The sequence below is a fragment of the Dasypus novemcinctus genome, chromosome 28 (assembly GCF_030445035.2).
Source record: "Dasypus novemcinctus isolate mDasNov1 chromosome 28, mDasNov1.1.hap2, whole genome shotgun sequence".
NCBI classification, from domain to species: domain Eukaryota; kingdom Metazoa; phylum Chordata; class Mammalia; order Cingulata; family Dasypodidae; genus Dasypus; species Dasypus novemcinctus.
Genome location: NC_080700.1, coordinates 42,309,574 through 42,329,776, shown reverse-complemented (window position 1 = coordinate 42,329,776; position 20,203 = coordinate 42,309,574). Strand labels below are relative to the sequence as shown.

Sequence of the window (20,203 nt, the reverse complement as noted above, 5' to 3'; positions counted from 1 at the left end):
TCAGTGGAGAGAAGCTGGAAGGCAGAGGCAGGCACAGACGGCCGGGGCGTGGAGAGATGTGACAGCAAGAGCAGGGAAAGGGCCACGGTAAAGTCTAGAGAACGCGTGTGCCGGGCGTTTTAACAGATGCTGGAGGACACGCGCACACTGACCACCGCTCTGTCTTCTGCGTCCTCTTGGATGCGGGGCCCAGGGCGGGGCCGGCTGTGTCCCCCGGGACCTCCAGTGACCGCCCGCTGCCTGGTGCGCAGTAGGTGCTCCGTAAGTGGCCTTTTAAACGGGGTGCTCCTCGGGGAGCTGGTGTACGTGCATTTCCCCTGCCTGTCACTGCCACTGGCTCTCCCCCATCACTACCTCGTGGGCAGGAGCGGTGCCCAAGTATCTGCTGACCGAGCACTCCAAACTGAGACGCGCCCCTCCTCCTAACACAGACGGACAGATGCGCCGCCACCGGCCTTAGGCGGAGGCTAGCTGCGGTGACCCACAGAAGGAGCTCCGCGTGAGCTAAGTGTCCTCGGGGAGCCGCCTGGCTAGAACCCCCCCCAGGCTCCAGGACGACAGTCAGGACGGCCGGGGCCGGCGTGGGGTTCCTGCCGACACCTTTAGAAAGCCGAGATGTGAAGTGGGATAAGACGGGGCAAGGAGGAGAGCACCGGCCACCCACGGACTTGAAACTCTTCTGTGAAACGAGGAAGGACATTTCACAGGGGCACCGCAGCTGGGCCCGGGGCCTGTGGAGCTGGGCTGCAGTCCCGGCTTTACCACTTTCTAGCTCTAGAAACTGCACCTCCTGCCTTAGTTTCCCACCTGGAAAAGGAATATAATCGCATCACCTTCCTCTTAGGGTTAAATGACCTGAATGCTTACAATGCACTTAAAGCAGTACCTGCACGCAGGGAGCATTCAGCGGGGGCGACCTTAGGCAGTGCGAGTTTATCCAGGACACCAAGAATGAGGGTGAAGACGGCAGCTGGCTCTCGGAACTGGCAAACCTCCATCTGAGCAGTTCACCGGTTAGTTTATGCCGCGAGGAAGGACCAGAAGCTCCGCTTCTGACTGGTCCCCACGCCAGGTCACATAATAGAGGAACGCAGGTAACAGGCGCTGGAGGTGTTTTCGGTTCCTCACACACAGAGGAGGGAGACACATTTGCCACCGTGTCCACCGGCAGCTCCTCATTCTGGGGTTCCCGGCACACGGTCTTTGTGTGCTGAATGCTGAGGTCTTGGCTTCTTCGCGTAAGAAATGAACAATGATCCGGTCCAGTCTGATGATTCCTCGCCCTCTGGCGTTGCTCTCAACGCCATGGAACCCTGTGGTCCCTTCACTGGGGACGTTTGGTCACACTGACCCATTCTGCTCTCCTGCAAGATGGCCCATTCCGAGGAGCCTCTCCTACCTCCTCTTCCCACTTCTCTCCTCTCATTTCTGCTGAGAACACCTTTGGCCTCTTTCTTTTCCCACCATCCACCATCATTTCATTAGAAACCCTTCATCAGGCCTCACTGCTCGCAGAATAAATCCTGAGCTCTGAGTTCAGCAATCAAGTCTCACTGAACGTCTCAGGTAAAAGGCTCCAAGAAGCAAATCCCATCCCTGTACATTCCACCAGAGAAGAGCTTTGTAAGATACTTCACCTGAAACAATCACCTTGCTTGGGGAAAAAAGGTTCACTTTAGGGATTATCACATGACTTATTTCCCTTTGCATTCGCGTTTGAATTTTACCTTATTTATGGAAGAAGAAGGAGAAGGAGAGGATGAAGAAGGTGGCGACTGGCTGAGACTTTCAACACAACCAATCTGACCCAAAATATCCACCTTAAAATAAAAAGGTGCTCAGTAAATGAAAAAGAAAAAAAGAGTATACCAAAAGCTTTAAACTAAAACCAGCAAATTCATGGCAGGGTTAAATTCACCAGAAAATTCTAGCATGCCAGGCACTCATGAACACTGCATGCAGAAAAACCCAGTTGTGTAGCAGTAGGTTACGTTCAGTGCATTAGCATATTTTCTAAAGCCTGTGGCTTGGTATCACAACACAGTGTGATTCTGAAACACTGAAAATGATTACAAACAGCACAAGAAAAATAGAACAAATATCATGCAAGTGATACGGCCACTGAAGGAAACGCCAGAGGAAAAAATAGGCAGGCTTTTAAAAATGCTGACTTTGAACCATTTCCTTTCAAAGTTATCCGTCAACCCAGACGTGCATGAGCCCAGCCAAGATCAGCGGAGCGCCCGGTCAGTTCAAAGCAAACCACAGACCATGCGTGACCCTCCCCGGCCCTGCTCAGGACAGAACTGCCCGGCCCGTCTGTGACCCCCTGAGCTCACTCCCTCCCTGCCTATTTTCAGCTTGGGGGAGAGACCCTGTCCTCATTCGAGGGCACACCTCATTTCACACAAGGAAATTACACCGCCATCACAAACTTCTATATTCTACTTCTTACTTTGTCATTTGGCCTAGAGTAAGGTTGACTATGGTCCACCATATTGCTACACATGACAAAAATGGCTCCACTTTGGAGGGAGGGAGGGATGGCGGGAGAAAGGGAGGGACGGAAGGACTTGGTAACTAGAAACTTCTAGGGCAAGATGTTTTCTGTATACAATAAAAATGAATGGAAAGTTACCTTGTCTTGTAAAGGCTGAGGAATTGCTTTTTGTAACTAATTGGCATGAACATATGAGAAACCAAAGTCTTCACCTGACATTTCTCCTTTATTAAACACGTAACAACCACAAGCCAGTAGTTTTAGAAAGTGGAAATAGAAAGCAAATTAATAGCTGGTGGCCATACCCAATGAACATTTCCATCAGAGTTTCTGACAAAGATTTTCAAAAACAGGCCTACAAAAAGCATAAAATTCTCTTTTGCGAAAATTCTATTTCAGTTCGAAATACAAGAGAACTTGCATCTGTAAATATAAATAAATCAATATAAAACGTACATTCTTTTAAAAATGAGGCCATATCCTAAGAACAGATTAAATTCATTTATAGCCCATAACATTAATCCTCCTGACTGGCATTACCAAAATAAGCTTAAATTGCTTAACAAATCCTTTGTTAATTCATATACAGAACCCACAGATGTCAACTGCAGGTGGTGGTTGTCTAAAATGCAGAGATTTAAAAGTGTACATTTTGCCTTAAAATTAATGTGCAATAGTGTAATAGTTTAGAGAGTTTACTTATTTTAATAGCCCAGTCTTAAAGTAGATAGCTTTATGCATAGAACAGGATGATGCTACACATAGCAAAAGACAATTTGCTTCCAGTTAGACCAAACAGCAACAAAATCCATGTTGAATGAGCTTTTATGGACACTCTTCTGATGATGGCTTGTGTGTATTAGAACGGTGACTGGCCCTTTATCGTAGCAATTAAGTCAAACTTCTGCTTTTGTCATTTGTTTCCACTTGAGGGGAAAAAAACCAAAAAACTCCATGAAAGCAAACAGTTAAAAAAAAAACCTAAACAATAAATTTTATAGCATATATTTCGAAAGGTTCCCTAGATAAAAGAAGCTGTTTTATACATGGCAAGGATCTAGTTCGACCTAGCATGGAAAACTAGTATTGAGAGCCTAATGCAATTTTGAAGGCAAGTGCTGTCAAAAACTCCAATGCATAGCTTCCTTAAAAAGCCCCATAACCAAATCAAAAGGATTCACGTGTCATGGTGGTGAAGGTAGGAGATGGCAGAGAACTCTTTCAATAGAGTTTCCTTAAAAAGAAAATCTCCAGAAGCGATTACGAGAAATCTAAGGCATTGTGAAGGATTCTTTTAAAGATTTATTTTTAAATGGACAGAAAAAAGGGCCCGAAAATGGACTTTTTTTTTTTTAAAAAAAAGGAAGCAAAATGTAGTTCGAACATAAAAATCGATTGCTTTCCTCATTTCAAAACCAACAGGAATTCTTTTGTAACAAATAATTACACGGAACAGCTCCGTGTAATGAAAAGATGTTATATTCCCTAAACACCCACTGAACTTCGAGCAATTGTTTAATCTCTAACTGGTAAAACAAAACAAAACAAAAAAATTAACAATCCTGGAGGATTTTCTAAAAGAGAAACGTTAACTCTTTTGATTGGGGAACCTATCAGATGGTAGAATGAAGGGCTAGTGCTCGCTCCTTGTCCTACGGCCAATATGGAAAACATGAATTTACTTTAGACAGCGATTCAAGTTGAAACCTGCCAGTCTCATGGTGTTTTTATATTGTAAAGAAAGTTCGGAGGTATTCAGGACTGAACAAAGCATTATTCAAACATGTACAGAGCACTGTCATAGTACAAGGCTCTCAGGGGTTAACTGCAATATAAAAGATAAGACAAAAATCTGTTTATCACCAAACTATGAGGTTTATAAATAAGTAATATAAATACAGTTTGTGTTTTTTGTAATAAAAGGATCACAAATAGTTCTAAGAGAATCTAGGGGAAAAGTTCACATGTGGAAAGAAGAAAAGAAGATTTCATAAGACATATGGTCTTTGAGCTGGCCGCTGAGGGGTGGACAGACTGAAAGATGGAAGGAGTCTTCTACAACTCTAAGACGACAGAGCAAAGGTGTAGAGAAAAGTTGGGAGAGCAGGAGTAACATTTGGAGAAAGGCCGGCTTGGCCGATGCCATATACATACATATACACATACAAGAAAAAGGTGGGGGCCACGTTGAGAATCAGAGAAACGCAACTGAGGTCGTAAAGCATCTATTCCAACCTAAATGCAGACGACTTCCCTGCCGAGCAACTGCCCCGTTCCTGCTTGCCCAATTCTGACAGGACAGCGACCAGCTGCTGGAGAAGCCCTGTTTCTTGACATATACAAAATGGTTACTTATTTCAGACGGCAACGGAGAGTCCCTAAGGGTTTCTTGAGCAGAGAACTGGCACGATTAGAGGACGCGGTGTAAAAGGTAACTAGATTTAACAATTAATAAGTCCTTACTGCTGTGGACACATTAGAACTTCTTCGTTTACTCTTTTTGATAATGCTAGAAGGTTTTACAGATGAAGAAGCTGAAACACAGAGAGGCTCAGGAGCTTACCCTGAGTCACCCAGAGAGTACGACGACTAAAACCTAGGCCCCTGGCTCCACAGTCCTCTGTGACACCAGCTGTGCTGCCGCTCAAGAGGGAAGAGATCAAAGAGAGAATCTTTTTCCTGCCCTGAAACGTTTCAGAGAAACAGAAATTGGAAAGTCTGGATGAGAAGTTAGTTTTGTGGGGGAAATAATGAATGACTCTGTTCGGGCTGGGTTTGAGATACAGAGGAGATATGCAGACAGAGCTGTTTCAGCAAGAAATGGGAACTGAGCCAATTGAAGAAAAATTCAAGTTTTGAAGACACACTTAATCAAGGAATCACCTACATGGTTAGAGGGTGGAATATGGAAAGAGGTGGCCCAAAAAAGGTAAGTGGGCTGAGTGCATCCCTTGGAGAAGGGAAGAGGTGGGAAAAGAAGGAAAATTAGTATCTTCCATGTATGAAAAACCATTTTATGTGGATGGCTTCATCGTCCAATCAGGCAGGAAGAAAAATGCTATTCCAAAGCCTCATTTCTCACACAGTGAAGCCAGATTTTCAAACCTAGGTTTAACTGCAAAGTTTATATGCTTTCACTATACCAACTTGCTTTCAGTGGGGAGAAAGTGGGCTGAATGAGTAACTGTGAAACAGAGAAGTAAAGAGATTCAAGGAGAACAAAGATACAGTGGCTTAGAAAGCAGGAAGAATTTTAACAAAAAGAGAAGCAGTATCTTTCAGTATATTGTTTAAAGAAGATAGAAAATAAATCTCTCAAGTCAAAGACATTCAGATCAAACATCTAAGTTTGTAGAACTTTTAATTAATGCTTAATCACCTGCTTTTTAAAAAGTATAAAAAAAACCTTTCGTTAATTTCTCAAAGGGACTCTAAAGAAGCAGACATCTAAGAGGTTTTTGAGACCTAAGCTAAATATCATTTTAGAATGAAGAAAATGGAATAATTTATACACAAATATCTGGGTGAAAAACAAGACTAGGACAGTTATTAATTAATGCATGTCTTTTAATGACTTCTGAGATTAATTCCCATGAGCTGGTTGCTTCCTTGTAGAGGCACAGTCATTAATATAAAATGCCCTTGAAAAGGGTAAAGTATCAGATAACTAATCATGAAATTAATATTAACCACTAAAAGATACTTCTTCCTTTTAAAGATATTGCTGTAACTGTTACCATCCAAATTAAAATCTTTATTAGAATAAGAGAAGCATGTGAGTTTGATTCAGTTCCTTCGGCACCCTTCAATAAATCTACACAATATTCAAGCAACTGTGTTGGGTGTGCATCCAACACAAAAGCTATCCTGAGTTGCCTTTTTAAAAAAGTCAGACACCCATATCAGTACACCCAGATCTACCCGAATTCCTCCTAAAAGCAGCAGTTTCCCACTGAATGGCAACACTGCAGTTTACGGACCAGTTCCTTACAGACAGACATTTGTATTTCAGTTTTCTGCTTTTAGAACCAACAATACAATAAACGTTCTTGACCAGAAAACTGCATTCTAAGAGTATGTAGGGTAAACTTAGAATTTCTGGGTCAGAGAATATGTACGTCTTAAATATTAATACAGACTACCAAACGGTCCCCCAAAGAGCCTGCACCAATTTACGCTCTCACCAGCTTTCTATCAGAATGTCTCCCTTTTTTCCCCTTATTTCCATCCCCTGTTGTCTGCTCTCTGCGTCCATTCACTGTGTGTTCTTCTGTGTCTGTTGTATTCTCATTAGGCGGCTCTGGGAACCCATCCTGGGACCTTCCAGAGTGGGAGAGAGGCGACCATTCTCTTGCGTCACCTCAGCTCCCTAGTTAGCTAGCGTCTCATATTGTCTCTTCTCTGTGTCTTTTCTGTTGCGTCATCTTGCTGCATCAGCTCTCTATGTGGGCGGCACCACTCCTGGGTGGTCTGCTCTCTTGCGTGGAGCTGCAGTCCTTGCACAGGGGTCACTCCTTGCACGGGGGGCACCCCTGTGCAGGGCAGTGCTCCTTGTGCATAGCAGCACTCCTCATGGGCCAGCTCGCCACATGGGCCAGGAGGCCCTGGGTATCGAACCCTGGACCTCCTACATGGAAGCGGAAGCTCTATCCCTTGAGCCATATCCGCTTCCCCAGAATACCTTCTTACCATGCCTTTGCTCATATTGTTATAACAAAAACGTTTTAATTCTTTGTCAATTTGATAGGAGAATCTCAAAATGAGAATTTCCCGATGTTTATTGGCTATTTGTACTTTATTTCAATGAACAATCTGTTTATAATCTTTTCCCATTTCTTCTCCTGGGATGTCGGCCTTTTTTATTCATAGATTTGCAAGAGTCCTTTATATATTAAGGAAATTAGCCTATATCTGTCATATGTTAGAAAAACTTTTCTTAGTTTACTTGGATTTTTTTTAACTCTTTTTAATTAGAGAAGTTGCTGATTTATAGAAAAATCATGCAGAAAGTACAGTTCCCCAATATCTCTGCCTCCATACAGTTTTCCCCATCACTAACACTTTGTGTTCATGTGATACCTTTGTTACAATTGAGGAAATAATATTATTATAACTATACTGTTAACCATAGTCCATAGTCTACACTAGGGCTCCCTGTGCTGGACAGTCCTATGGTTTTTCTTTACTTTTTATTTTAGTAATATATATATTCCCTAAAACTTACTCTTTAGCCACCTTCAAATATACAATTCATAGTGGAAATTAAATTGACAATGTTGGACTACCATCTCCATCATCCAATACCAACACTGTTCCATGACCTCAAGTAGAAATTTTTATCTATTAAGCACTAACTGCCCATTCCCTGCGCCCACCCAGTCCCTAGTAACCTGTGTTCTAGTTTCTGACTCCATGAATTTGCATATTCTAATAATTTCCTATACAATATTTGTCCTATTGTGTCTGGCTTCTTTCACATGACATGATGTCTCCAAGGTTTATCCATGCTGTTGCACATATCAGAACTTCATCTCTTTTTATGGAGGCTAAATAAGATTGCACCATACATATATATACCACATTTTGTTTATCCGTTCATCAACTGAAGGACACCTGGATTGCTTCCTCCTTTTGGCGAATGTGAATAATGCCGCTGTGAACCTTAATGTGCAAATATCTGTTGCAGCCCCTGCTTTCAGCTGTTCTGGGGTATAGACCTAAAAGAATAGCAAAGTCATTTGGTAATTCTATACTTAACTTTCTGAGAAACTGCCTAGCTGTATTCCACAGTGGTTACACTATTTTATATTTCCATCAACAGTGAACAAGTATTCCTATTTCTCCACATCTTCTCCAACACTTGTTATTTTCCAATTTGTTTAAAAAAGGAGTCATTCTAGTAAGTATAGTTTTTATCTGCATCTTCCTAATGGCTAGGGATGTTGAGAATCTTTTCGTGTGCTTTTTGACCATTTCTCTATCTTTCTTGGAGAAATGTCTGTTCAAGTCCTTTACCCATTTTTAAATTGGGTTGCTTCTCTTTTTGTTGTTGAGTTGCAGAGTTTCTTCATATAATCTGGATATTAAACTGTTATCAGATATGTAATGTGACAGTTTGAGTTTGGAAAATTGCAAAGAAATATTGTTTTAAACTAATCCACTCCTGTTGTGTGAGACTTTTGACTGCATTATATTTTGCTAAGGGACCTTGATTAGATCACTTGATTAGATCGTTTTTGATTGGACGACATCAGTGAGGTGTGACTCAGGTTGGCTCTCCACCCTCTTGCTGGGTCTCATATAAATGGAGACACAGAGAGAAAGGAACCCACCATTTTGATCTACCAAGTGAGAGAGACGACTGCAGGTAAACAGAAGTCTCAGAACGCTGACTGAGGTCCCAGAGTCTGGAATTAGCAGAGCACAGAGGGACGGAAAGAGGCCCCAGTGGGCTGGGCCCATGGAACAGCTCAAGGCTGAAGAGACAAGCCTTATGTCTGGTCGCCCAAAGCTGAGCTCCGGAAGGCGGGAGATTCTAGAGGGGAAGGCAGGGACCTCGGCAGAGATCAGCCGCCATCTTGCCTCGCCATGTATCAGGACGCCAGGAGTGCCAGCAGCTGACTATGGTGAGAAAGCATCTCTGACGGTGCCTCAATTTGGACATTTTCACAACTTTTTAACTGTAAGCTGTTACCCTAATAAATATCCCATTATAAAAGCCAACCCATTTCTGGTATTTTGTATTGGCAGCCTTTGGCAAAGTAAGACACGTGGTTTCCAAATATTTCTCCCATTCTGAAGATTATCTTTTTCATTTCATAATGAAGTCCTTTGATGTACAAAAGTGTTTCATTTTGACCAAGTCCCATTTATCTATTTTTTTCTTTTGTTGTTCATGATTGGGGTAAAGTCTAAGAAATCACTGCCTAAAAAAAGTCCTGAAAGTGCTTCCTTAAGTTTTCTTCCAGGAATTTAATAGTTTTGGTTCTTATATTTAGGCCTTTGATCCACTTGAGCTAATTTTTGTATGTGGCTTAATTATTTTGCATTTGGCTATCCAGTTTTTCCAGCACCATTGTTGAAGAGACTGTTCTTTCTCTATTGAATGAACTTAGTACCCTTGTCAAAAGTCAATTGGCCATAACATGGGGGCTGATTTCTGAATTCTCAATTCAGTTTATTGGTCTTTATATCTCCCCTTGTGCTAGTATCATATTAGTTTGATTACTGTTAAGTTCTTTAGTGTGTCTTAAAATAGGCAAGTGTTGGGAAGTGGACTTGGCCCAATGGATAGGGCGCCCACCTACCATATGGGAGGTCCGTGGTTCAAACCCCGGGCCTCCTTGACCCGTGTGGAGCTGGCCCATGCGCAGTGCTGATGCACGCAAGGAGTGCCATGCCACGCAGGGGTGTCCCCCACGTAGGGGAGCCCCACGCACAAGGAGTGCGCCCCGTAAGGAGAGCCGCCCAGCACGAAAGAAAGTGCAGCCTGCCCAAGAATGGCACCGCACACACGGAGAGCTGACACAACAAGATGACGCAACAAAAAGAAACACAGATTCCCAGTGTCGCTGATAAGGATAGGGGCAGTCACAGAAGAACACACAGCGAATGGACATGGAGAGCAAAAAGCTGGGGGGTGGGGGAAGGGGAGAGAAATAAATAAAAAATAAAAAATCTTAAAAAAAAATAAAAATAATAAAATAGGCAAGTGTGAGTTCTCCAACTTTGTTCTTCTTTTTCAAGGTACTTTAGAGCCAATTAATTAATGTATAAATTTGATGATTGGCTTTTACATTTCTGCAAAGAAAGGTGTTGGAATTATGATTTGGATTACATTGAATCTGTAAAGTGCTTTGGTCAGAACTGACATCTTAACAGTATTTTGTCTTATATTCCATGAACATGGCAAGTCTTTCCATTTATTTAGGTCCTCTTTGTTTTTTTTAGCAATATTTTATGTTTCCTATGTAGATACCCTTTATATCCCTGGATAAATTTTCTACTAGAAATTTGGTTCTTTTAGTTGTTGTGTAAATGGAATTTTTTTCCTTGATTTCTTTTTCAGATTGTTCAATACTAGTGAATAGAAACACCACTGATATATGCATGTTGCTCTTGTACCCCACCATTTTCATGTAGTAGTTTATTAGTTAATATAGTTTGTTGTGGGTTTTGCACGATTTTCTATGTATAGGATCAGGTTACCTACAAAGAGGAAAAAATTTTATTTCTTTTCCAATTTGGATGCCTTTTATTTCTTTTACTTGCCTAACTGAACTTTCAGCACAATGATGAATAACTGGTGACACTGTGCATTCTTGCCTTGTTCCTGATTTAGAGGAAAAGCTTTCGGTCTTTCACTATTGAATATGTTATTAGCTGTGGATTTTTCATATATGCCCCCTAGCATTCTTAATTTTCAAAGACGTTAGTTGGATTTTGTCGAATGTCTTTTCTGTGGCGATTTAGAGGACCATGTTTTTGGTTTTGTTTTTATTATTCCAGTTCTATTAATCTGCTGTGAAATGTTACTTGATTTTTGCATGTTGAACCACTCTTGCATACCCAGGACACATTCCACTTTAATATAGTGTATAATTCTTTTAATGTGCTGTTTGATTCAATTTGCTAGTATTTTGTGGAGGATTTCTGCATCTATATTCCTAAGGGATATTCCATCTGTAATTTTCTTTTCTTGTGGTATCTTTATCTGGCTTTGGTATTAAGGTGATGTTCTATGTTCGCCTCATAGAAGGAGTTAGGTAGTGTTCCCCTCTCTTTAATATTTTTGAAGAATTTTGGCATGACTGGAATGATTAACATTCTTGGAATGTTTGGTAAAATTCACTAGTAAATCCATCTGGTCCTGGGTTTTTCTTTGTTAGGAGGTTTTTGATGACTAATTAAATTTCTTTTCTTGTTATTGGTCTGTTGAGATTTTCTATTTCTCCTTAAGTCAGTGTGGTAGATTGTATGAAGGAATTTGTCTATTTCATCTAATTATTATCTAATTTGTTGGTGTATAGTTGTTAATAGTATCCTCTTAAAATCCTTTCTATTTCTGTGGAGTCAGTAGTAATGCCCTCCTTTCATTTCTGATTTTAGTTATTTGCATCCACTTTTTTTTTCTTTGTAAGTCTAGTTAATGGTTTCTCAGTTTTATTTATCTTTTCAAAAGAAACAACTTTTGCTTTTGTTGACTCTACTTTTTAAATTCTTTTTATTTTCTATTTATCTCTGCTCTAAAATCTTTATTTTCTCTCTTCTGCTCACTTTCGGTTTAGTTTGCTTTTCTTTTTCTAGATTCTCCAGTTGTGAGGTTAGATATCTGAATTGAGACCTTTCTTTTTCAATGTAAGCAATCTAGAGTCATCAATTTCCCTCTCAGCACTGCCTTTTCTGCAGTGCTTAGTATTGGTATATTGTGTTTTCATTTTCATTTGCCTCGAGATTTCCTTCATGATTTCTTCTTTGACCCACTGGTTAAGAATGTGCTGAGTAAATATTCACATATTTGTGGATTATCCAGTTCTCCCTCTGTTATTGGTTTCTAGCTTCATTCTATTTTGGTCAGAGAAGACACACTGAATGATTTAAATATTTTTAAATATATTGGGACTTGTTTAGTGACCCAACATATGATCTATCCTGGAGAATGAGCCATGTGCACCAGAGAAGAATGTGTATGCTGCAGCTGTTGGGCAGAGAGTTCTATATACATTATGTCTATTTGGTTTAGAGTAGCACTCAAGTCTTCTGTCTTTACTGATCTTCTATCCAGATACTTTATCCATTATTCAAAGTGGTGTATTAAAGTCTCCAACTATTAATGTAGAACCATCTATTTCTCCTTTCAAATCTGTCAATATTTGCTTCATATATTTTGGGGCTCTGCCAAGAGACACATACATATATTTATAACTGTTATATCTTCTTATTGAATTGACACTTTTACAGTAAACAGTACTCTTCTCTGTACCTCATAACAATTTTTTACTTCAGCTCTCTTTTGGTTCCTGTTTGCATGGTGTTTATTTTTTCCATCCTTCCAGTTTCAAACTTTTCGTGTCTTTAAATTTAAGGTAAGTCAACCTATAGTTAGGTCATGCTCTTCATCAATTCTGCCTGTCTCTGACTTGTGACTGGAGAGCTTAATCCTTTCATATTTAATGTAAACACTAATAATGGAAGGCTTTTTTCTGCCACTTTGCTACTTGGTCTTTTGGTAAGTCTTTTATGGTTTGCATCCCACAATTCTTCCACTAATGCCTCCTTTCGTATTTATTTGATGTTTTGTATTGTGCCATTTTGGGTCCCTTCTCATTCCTTCCTACATGTGTTTTTTATATGGTTACCATGAGACTTAAGTTTAACATCTTAAATCTGTTACAATCATATTTGATTTGAAATCAATTTAATTTCAATGACATAAACTTACTGTATTTCTATCCCCCTCCATCCTCCCATCATTTTGTTTTACAATCATAATATTTATGTCTAAAACCAAAGATTTATCAATACTTTTCATGCATTTGCATTTTAAGACGTCTAAGAAATACAATGAGGAGTTACATATCAAAAAATACAAGACAATAGTCCTGGCATTTCTAAGTACCCAAATGTTTACCTTGATTTCTTCATGCTGCTGTGTCCACTGTCCAGTGTCCTTTCCTTTCAGTCTGAAGAACCTCCTTTAACAGCTTACAGAGCAGATCTAGTGGTGGTGAACTCCCCCAGCTTTTGTTTCTTCTGAGCATGTCCTCATCTCTCTCTAACTTTTGAAAGACAGTCTTGTTGGATTACAAATTCTTGGTTGGCAGCTGCTTTCTTTTGGTGCTTCATATACCTTGTCCCCTGCTTTTTGCCTCCATGGTTTCTGTTGAGAAGTCAGCACTTAACTTTACTGGGGCTCCCTTGAACAGAACTCACTGCTTTTCTCTCGCAGCTTTCAGAATTCTCTCCTTGTCCTTTGCATTCAACAGTTTGGCTACTTTGTGCTGGGGAGTGGCTCTTGTCATGTTTAACTGGGGTCACTGGGGTTCCTGAATGTGCACATTCATGTCTTCCATTAAATTTAGGGAGTTTTCTGCCATTCTTTCTTTGAATATCCTTCTGCCCTTTCTTTCTCTTCCCTCTGGGACTCTCACAATGCATATATTAGCATGCTTGAGGGTGTTTCACAGGTCACTTAGTCTATTCACGTTTTCTCATTCTTTTTCCTTTCTGCTCCTATGCCTCAATCACTTCAATTGTCTTGTCTTCAATTCACTGATTTTTTTCTTTCTTCTGCCAGCTCCAATCTACTGTTGACAGCCACTAGGGGATTTTTCATTTCAGTCACTGTGGCCTTCAACTCCAGAATTTCTGTCTGGTTCTTTTTTAAAACTTCTACCTCTTGACTGAGATTCTCATATTGTTTCTTCATTGTTTTCCTGCTTTCCTTTAGTTCTTTCTCTGAGGTCCCTTTTATCTCCTGGCACACACTGAGGGTCAATCTGTAACATCTTCCTCTGGTACGCAGGAAGGCTGCTCTTCTTGGTTGATGGTTTCTGGACTTTTGTCTTGTTCTTTTGATTCCCCGCTTCGTTTGTCTTGTAATCTTTTCTTCCACACCATACATTTCAACATTTTAACATGTTAACCCTAGGATTTAGTTGATAGGACAGAATCTTTGAGTACCAGGAACTTATACAAAAACCAACAAACTAAGGTCAAAAAAAAGCATCCTTCTCATTCTTTGCAAATTGGCTCTGCACTGGCTGGTGCTGCCCTTCAGACTTCAGCCCTCATATCTGGAAGAGATCAGCCTGAGGGGGATGGAAAGTACAAAGTTCTGTCTTTTCTGAGTCTGTGTCTTGTCCAGGGTTCATCCCTGCTCCTGGCCTTAGGAACTCCCCTGTTTACAGGAATGCAAGTGCCCCTTCTACTCCCTATGGAATAGACTTTCGCTCCCTCCCTGGCGCTCTATTGTATGACTTAAGGCAGGTGATCCTTTGCTCCAAGTTGAATTATTTCTTTTACTGCTTTAGTTATCTGTAAGCTGTTTCTGCCTGCAGGGCAAGTTCTGGGAGCCTGAGCCAGAGAGTTTTCTCGTCCAATTTTTCAAGCTGCCGTCTGACAGATGGGCTCAGACATACAGACACCCCAGTATGCACACAGGGGTTCCTCTGTTCTGGCCACAACAGGGCCAGTGGCCCACACTAGGAGGCCAAGCGGGATCCACGCTGCACTGGGGAGCAGGGAGTGGAGCGGCCATCGAAGGCACTGAAAGCTTTTCCCACCATTTTAGAAGCTGTGTTTGCCTGATTCGGCACTCACCCAGTTATTGCAATCCTTTACCTGTTTTCTAGAGTTTTGAAGAAAATGAATCTGCCACTTTTTGCGAGTTGTTCAAAGATCCTGTGGGGTTACCGCGCCCGGCAGCACCTTAAGCCACCACCCTGGTCAATCAAAACTACCCCTGATTTTTTTTTAAAGCAGGTACGAGGGATTGAACCTGGGACCTTGGACATGGGAAATAACGCACTCAACCACTGAGCGACACCCACGCCCCTCCTTCATATAGTTTTAAAGGAATTAAAAATCTTAATGGGTCATTGTAATGAACGTACTGACTTTGCCTTCCTTTATACGAATTACTCCACTTATTTCTGTGATTGCTCAGTAAGATCTAGAACCAGGAGGTACCCACGCAACCTGAAATGCGTACTTTTAAGAAAAACAAAAGAATCTGTTACTTTACTCAAATAACATTACAAATTAATGAACTAATTACTCTGAATTGCTGTACAGAATAAAAATACAAAGTGAAGGGAGGCTAAGATATAGATTTTTTTTTTTAAATTTATGATTTAAAAGAGAAATACAACAGTCAGAAAACTGGAAAACCAGTTGCTGGATATGGGGCTTTCACTTTCCAGTATGGGAAGAAAGCCCAAGTTCAGATAACTGATGCTGAGAAGAGGAAAATAGATACTGGTGCAGACGTCTGCACAGTGCGCAGCTCGGCGCCGAGAGCGGGGAGGAGGGGATGTGCTCGGCATGGCCTGAACGGGTGGGAGGGAGGCCTGGCTGCTCTGGACAGAGCTGTCTCCTGGCAGAGACACAATGCCAGGGTAGCCAGAAAATCCCAGGAGTATATCCCTGAAACAAATATTTTCTCATTGCCATTTGGAAGATGAAAGAATGGGTGCACTTGATAGCATAATTTTTAAAAGCTGCCATTTCCTAATGGATATCTGATGTCATATTCACCTATCTTCGTGGTATTTGTAAAACATACCATAGCTGTGATTTTATTTAAATTGTGCTCAGATCCCAGATAACTCAGATCAGACGTGGCTATCACAAATATTTTCACTTGATCTAAAATAAATTCAAATGCTCAAATTAATTATTGTCATGCTTCTTGTATTTTCTTAATTCTAGTTTGTTAACTTTTTATTTCTTTCAAAAGATTTGATTAGATTTAATGTCAGATTGTTAGCAGAGTCCAACATTTTTTTAAGTTGTTTATATTACCTTTTGAAAAAACCTAGAAGAAAATCATTTAGACAGCTACTAATCAAGTTATATCACTACTATATTTAAACACTGAGGAAATCTGCTTCATAACAGAAGATTTTAATCTGATTTTGAATGTGTATTCAGCAGCTACAGTGCTTCAGGCATGGTGACATAATGGATAGGGTAGGTCCCCTGAATTAAAACAAGAATATTCCTAACTTTTATTTCTTCTACTTACTCTCTGATCACAGTATAATTCCCCAGAATTAAACTGCTGACTTTACCTTAATGCAAACTTATTTCAGTGATTTTTTTAATAACCCAGTGAATCTCAACCGCGTAGATTTTTGTCCCCTAAGGGATACTTGGCATTATCTGGAGACATTTTTGGTTGTCACAACTGAAGGGGTGCTATTGGCTTGGCACCTGGTGGGGGGCAGAGGTCAGGAAAGCAGCTACACACCCTCCAGCAGCCCCCACGTGGTGTCCTGGAACTGTGTGCCCCCTAGAAACTCACATCCTTAAAGCCAATCTGCTTGTGTGGGTGGAAACCTACTGTGAGGAGGACCTTTGGGTGAGGGCACTTCAGTTCAGGCAGAGCCCGGGGCAGGTCTCAATCCTCTTACTGGCGTCCTTCATAAACGGGATGGATGCCGGGAGGGAGAGGGAGCCGCAGGAGCCAGAGGCTGAAGCCAGCGGCACCTGGGAGCGCGTGGCAGGTGCCGCCAGGTGCACCTGGCCAGGTGCAGAGGAGCCGGGCGCATCGCTGGCAGCCAGGCTTTGGGAAGAAAGCGTCACCTCGTTCAGACATTTTCTCAGCCTCAAAACTGCCAGTGAATAAACTCCCATTGTTTAAACTTGACCCATTTCATATTTGCTTTAAGCAGCTTAGGAAAGTAAATGAAGAATTATCAGGCTCCAAATGTCAAGAGTGTTCAGGTTGAGAATCCCTGGAAAAACTTCAAGTAAAGTACAACTACTCACTCCTCACACAGCAGGTGGTTTTTAATTGACCAATGCCCCCAAGTATTTTAGAGTAAACAAATATAGGAAAATATTCAATTGTGGTGACTACCTTGCCTCTGAATTTTAAATATCTGGATCAGATTAATTTATAATTCATCCAAAGCATCTAAAATCCATTCATCCAAAGATGTAGGTAGCAATTACATTTGATAGCCATCATCTCAATTTTCTTCTTGTGATTCATTCTGGATAATCTTTATGAACTTGGCACATCACCGCTACTAGTCAAATTTTTTTTCTTTCAGTTGGTACAGGGGATTGAACCCAGGACCTTGTACATGGGAAATAGGTGCTCGAGCCACTGAGTTACACCCAACTCCCCCTACTAGTCAAATTTTAATTGCTATTAAAATGAATTAGTAACATAATATTTCAGTGTATTTTTCTCACATTATTCCACCATTTGAAGTTTTCTCAAAGCGATACGATAACAATGCCATGTGCTGAGTGCTCACTATTTGCATGTCACTTTTAAGCGCACTGCTTCTCATCTGCAAGGCAAGGGAACTGGAGCGCTCCCCACGTGTAAGAAATGCGCCCAGCCTTGGAGATTATGCTTCTTGTTACGGCAGCACCCTGGCACTGACCACTCACAATGGGGCCCCTTATCTTCTTTCCAAGCCCTCACCTGAGAGGCAATTTGCAACTTCTGGGCTCTGTGTTCAGAACATGCCAGACTTACAAAAGCAACTCTCCATTAACACCCTGTCTTTTCTCTGAAAATCAAAACAGTCTTTAGGCAGGCATCACAGGTGAGTTCTTAGTCAAAGCCCAACAGAAATGACACACAAAAATCTACCAGCTGCTTTGTTTACGCTTTCAGAGAATGGCAGCAGCCGTAGCGCGTCACAAGCTTTTACAGGGAAGCCAGCCGCCGCGGCAGGATGGGGCGAGCCATACCTGGTTACTGCTGCTGGCTGCTGCTGAGTTGGTTTGCGCTGCACTTGCTGAGAGGGAATCAAGGAAGGCCTGGTCAGCCACTGAATTTCCACAGGAAAATTGATCTTTTCCATCACTGGGCAAAATCTGCATATTAAAAGAAACCACAATTGTTTTCAGGGATCTGGGTTATTTCAAAAAATAGCCTCTTGAGGGCAAGTGACAAATGTAATCAGTGTGGAAAAGGGTTTATATTCTTAAAGGACAAGCACACCTAAGAACACCTGTGATAACTACCCCTTCATAAAGTACGCAGAATTCTAGAAAGTGCAATGGATGGCATCGACTTAATTCCTCAGACTGTTCTCAAACGTGCCCATTTTCAGAGGACTGAATGTACAGTGCTCAGAGCTCAAACAGGACGCAAACCTAGGATTCCTGGGCAGAGGTCAGGCGATCGGCGAGGACTCTGAAACTGTGTGAGACCGACGGGGCGTGTGTGTGCGCACATTTTCCTAGAACGCCTTCAGATTTCATCAGACTCTCCAAGGGACCACAGGCTCCTCCTTCTCACCCCAGCCCTGCAGTCAGCCCCCAGGTACCCCCCCAGGGCGTGCAGCCTGCCCCTCTGCAGTCAGCCCCAGGTAACCCCCCCCACCTGTCCCCCCAGGGCGTGCAGCCTGCCCCTCTGCAGTCAGCCCCCAGGTAAGCCCCCCACCTGCCCCCCCAGGGCGTGCAGCCTGCCCCTCTGCAGTCAGCCCCAGGTAAGCCCCCCACCTGCCCCCCCAGGGCGTGCAGCCTGCCCCTCTGCAGTCAGCCCCAGGTAACCCCCCCACCTGCCCCCCCAGGGCGTGCAGCCTGCCCCTCTGCAGTCAGCCCCCAGGTAAGCCCCCCACCTGCCCCCCCCAGGGCGTGCAGCCTGCCCCTCTGCAGTCAGCCCCCAGGTAAGCCCCCCACCTGCCCCCCCAGGGCGTGCAGCCTGCCCCTCTGCAGTCAGCCCCCAGGTAAGCCCCCCACCTGCCCCCCCCAGGGCGAGCAGCCTGCCCCTCTGCAGTCAGCCCCAGGTAAGCCCCCCACCTGCCCCCCCAGGGCGTGCAGCCTGCCCCTCTGCAGTCAGCCCCCAGGTAACCCCCCCCACCTGCCCCCTCAGGGTGTGCAGCCTGCCCCTCTGCAGTCAGCCCCCAGGTAAGCCCCCCACCTGCCCCCCCAGGGCGTGCAGCCTGCCCCTCTGCAGTCAGCCCCAGGTAAGCCCCCCACCTGCCCCCCCAGGGCGTGCAGCCTGCCCCTCTGCAGTCAGCCCCAGGTAAGCCCCCCACCTGCCCCCCCAGGGCGTGCAGCCTGCCCCTCTGCAGTCAGCCCCCAGGTAAGCCCCCCACCTGCCCCCCCCAGGGCGTGCAGCCTGCCCCTCTGCAGTCAGCCCCAGGTAACCCCCCCCACCTGCCCCCCCAGGGCGTGCAGCCTGCCCCTCTGCAGTCAGCCCCCAGGTACCCCCCCAGGGCGTGCAGCCTGCCCCTCTGCAGTCAGCCCCAGGTAACCCCCCCCCACCTGCCCCCTCAGGGCATGCAGCCTGCCCCTCTGCAGTCAGCCCCCAGGTAAGCCCCCCACCTGCCCCCCCAGGGCGTGCAGCCTGCCCCTCTGCAGTCAGCCCCAGGTAACCCCCCCCACCTGCCCCCCCAGGGCGTGCAGCCTGCCCCTCTGCAGTCAGCCCCAGGTAACCCCCCCCACCTGCCCCCCCAGGGCGTGCAGCCTGCCCCTCTGCAGTCAGCCCCCAGGTAAGCCCCCCACCTGCCCCCCCAGGGCGTGCAGCCTGCCCCTCTGCAGTCAGCCCCCAGGTAAGCCCCCCACCTGCCCCCTCAGGGCGTGCAGCCTGCCCCTCTGCAGTCAGCCCCCAGGTAAGCCCCCCACCTGCCCCCCCAGGGCATGCAGCCTGCCCCTCTGCAGTCAGCCCCAGGTAAGCCCCCCACCTGCCCCCCCAGGGCGTGCAGCCTGCCCCTCTGCAGTCAGCCCCCAGGTAAGCCCCCCACCTGCCCCCCCAGGGCATGCAGCCTGCCCCTCTGCAGTCAGCCCCAGGTAAGCCCCCCACCTGCCCCCCCAGGGCGTGCAGCCTGCCCCTCTGCAGTCAGCCCCCAGGTAACCCCCCCACCTGCTCCCCCAGGGCATGCAGCCTGCCCCTCTGCAGTCAGCCCCCAGGTAACCCCCCCAGGGCGTGCAGCCTGCCCCTCTGCAGTCAGCCCCCAGGTAAGCCCCCCACCTGCCCCCCCAGGGCGTGCAGCCTGCCCCTCTGCAGTC

At 44.2% G+C, this 20,203-nt stretch overlaps 1 protein-coding gene across 1 annotated transcript in view; it reads right to left on the bottom strand.

Annotated features, from left to right (window-relative positions):
* Nucleotides 1-20,203, bottom strand: part of SNX9 (sorting nexin 9) — a 132,506-nt gene that overhangs the window by 59,463 nt on the left and 52,840 nt on the right. The window contains exon 4 of the mRNA XM_058289617.2: nt 17,936-18,061. Within this exon, the coding sequence (XP_058145600.1) occupies nt 17,936-18,061 (126 nt within the window). The remainder of the gene's footprint in view (nt 1-17,935; nt 18,062-20,203) is intronic.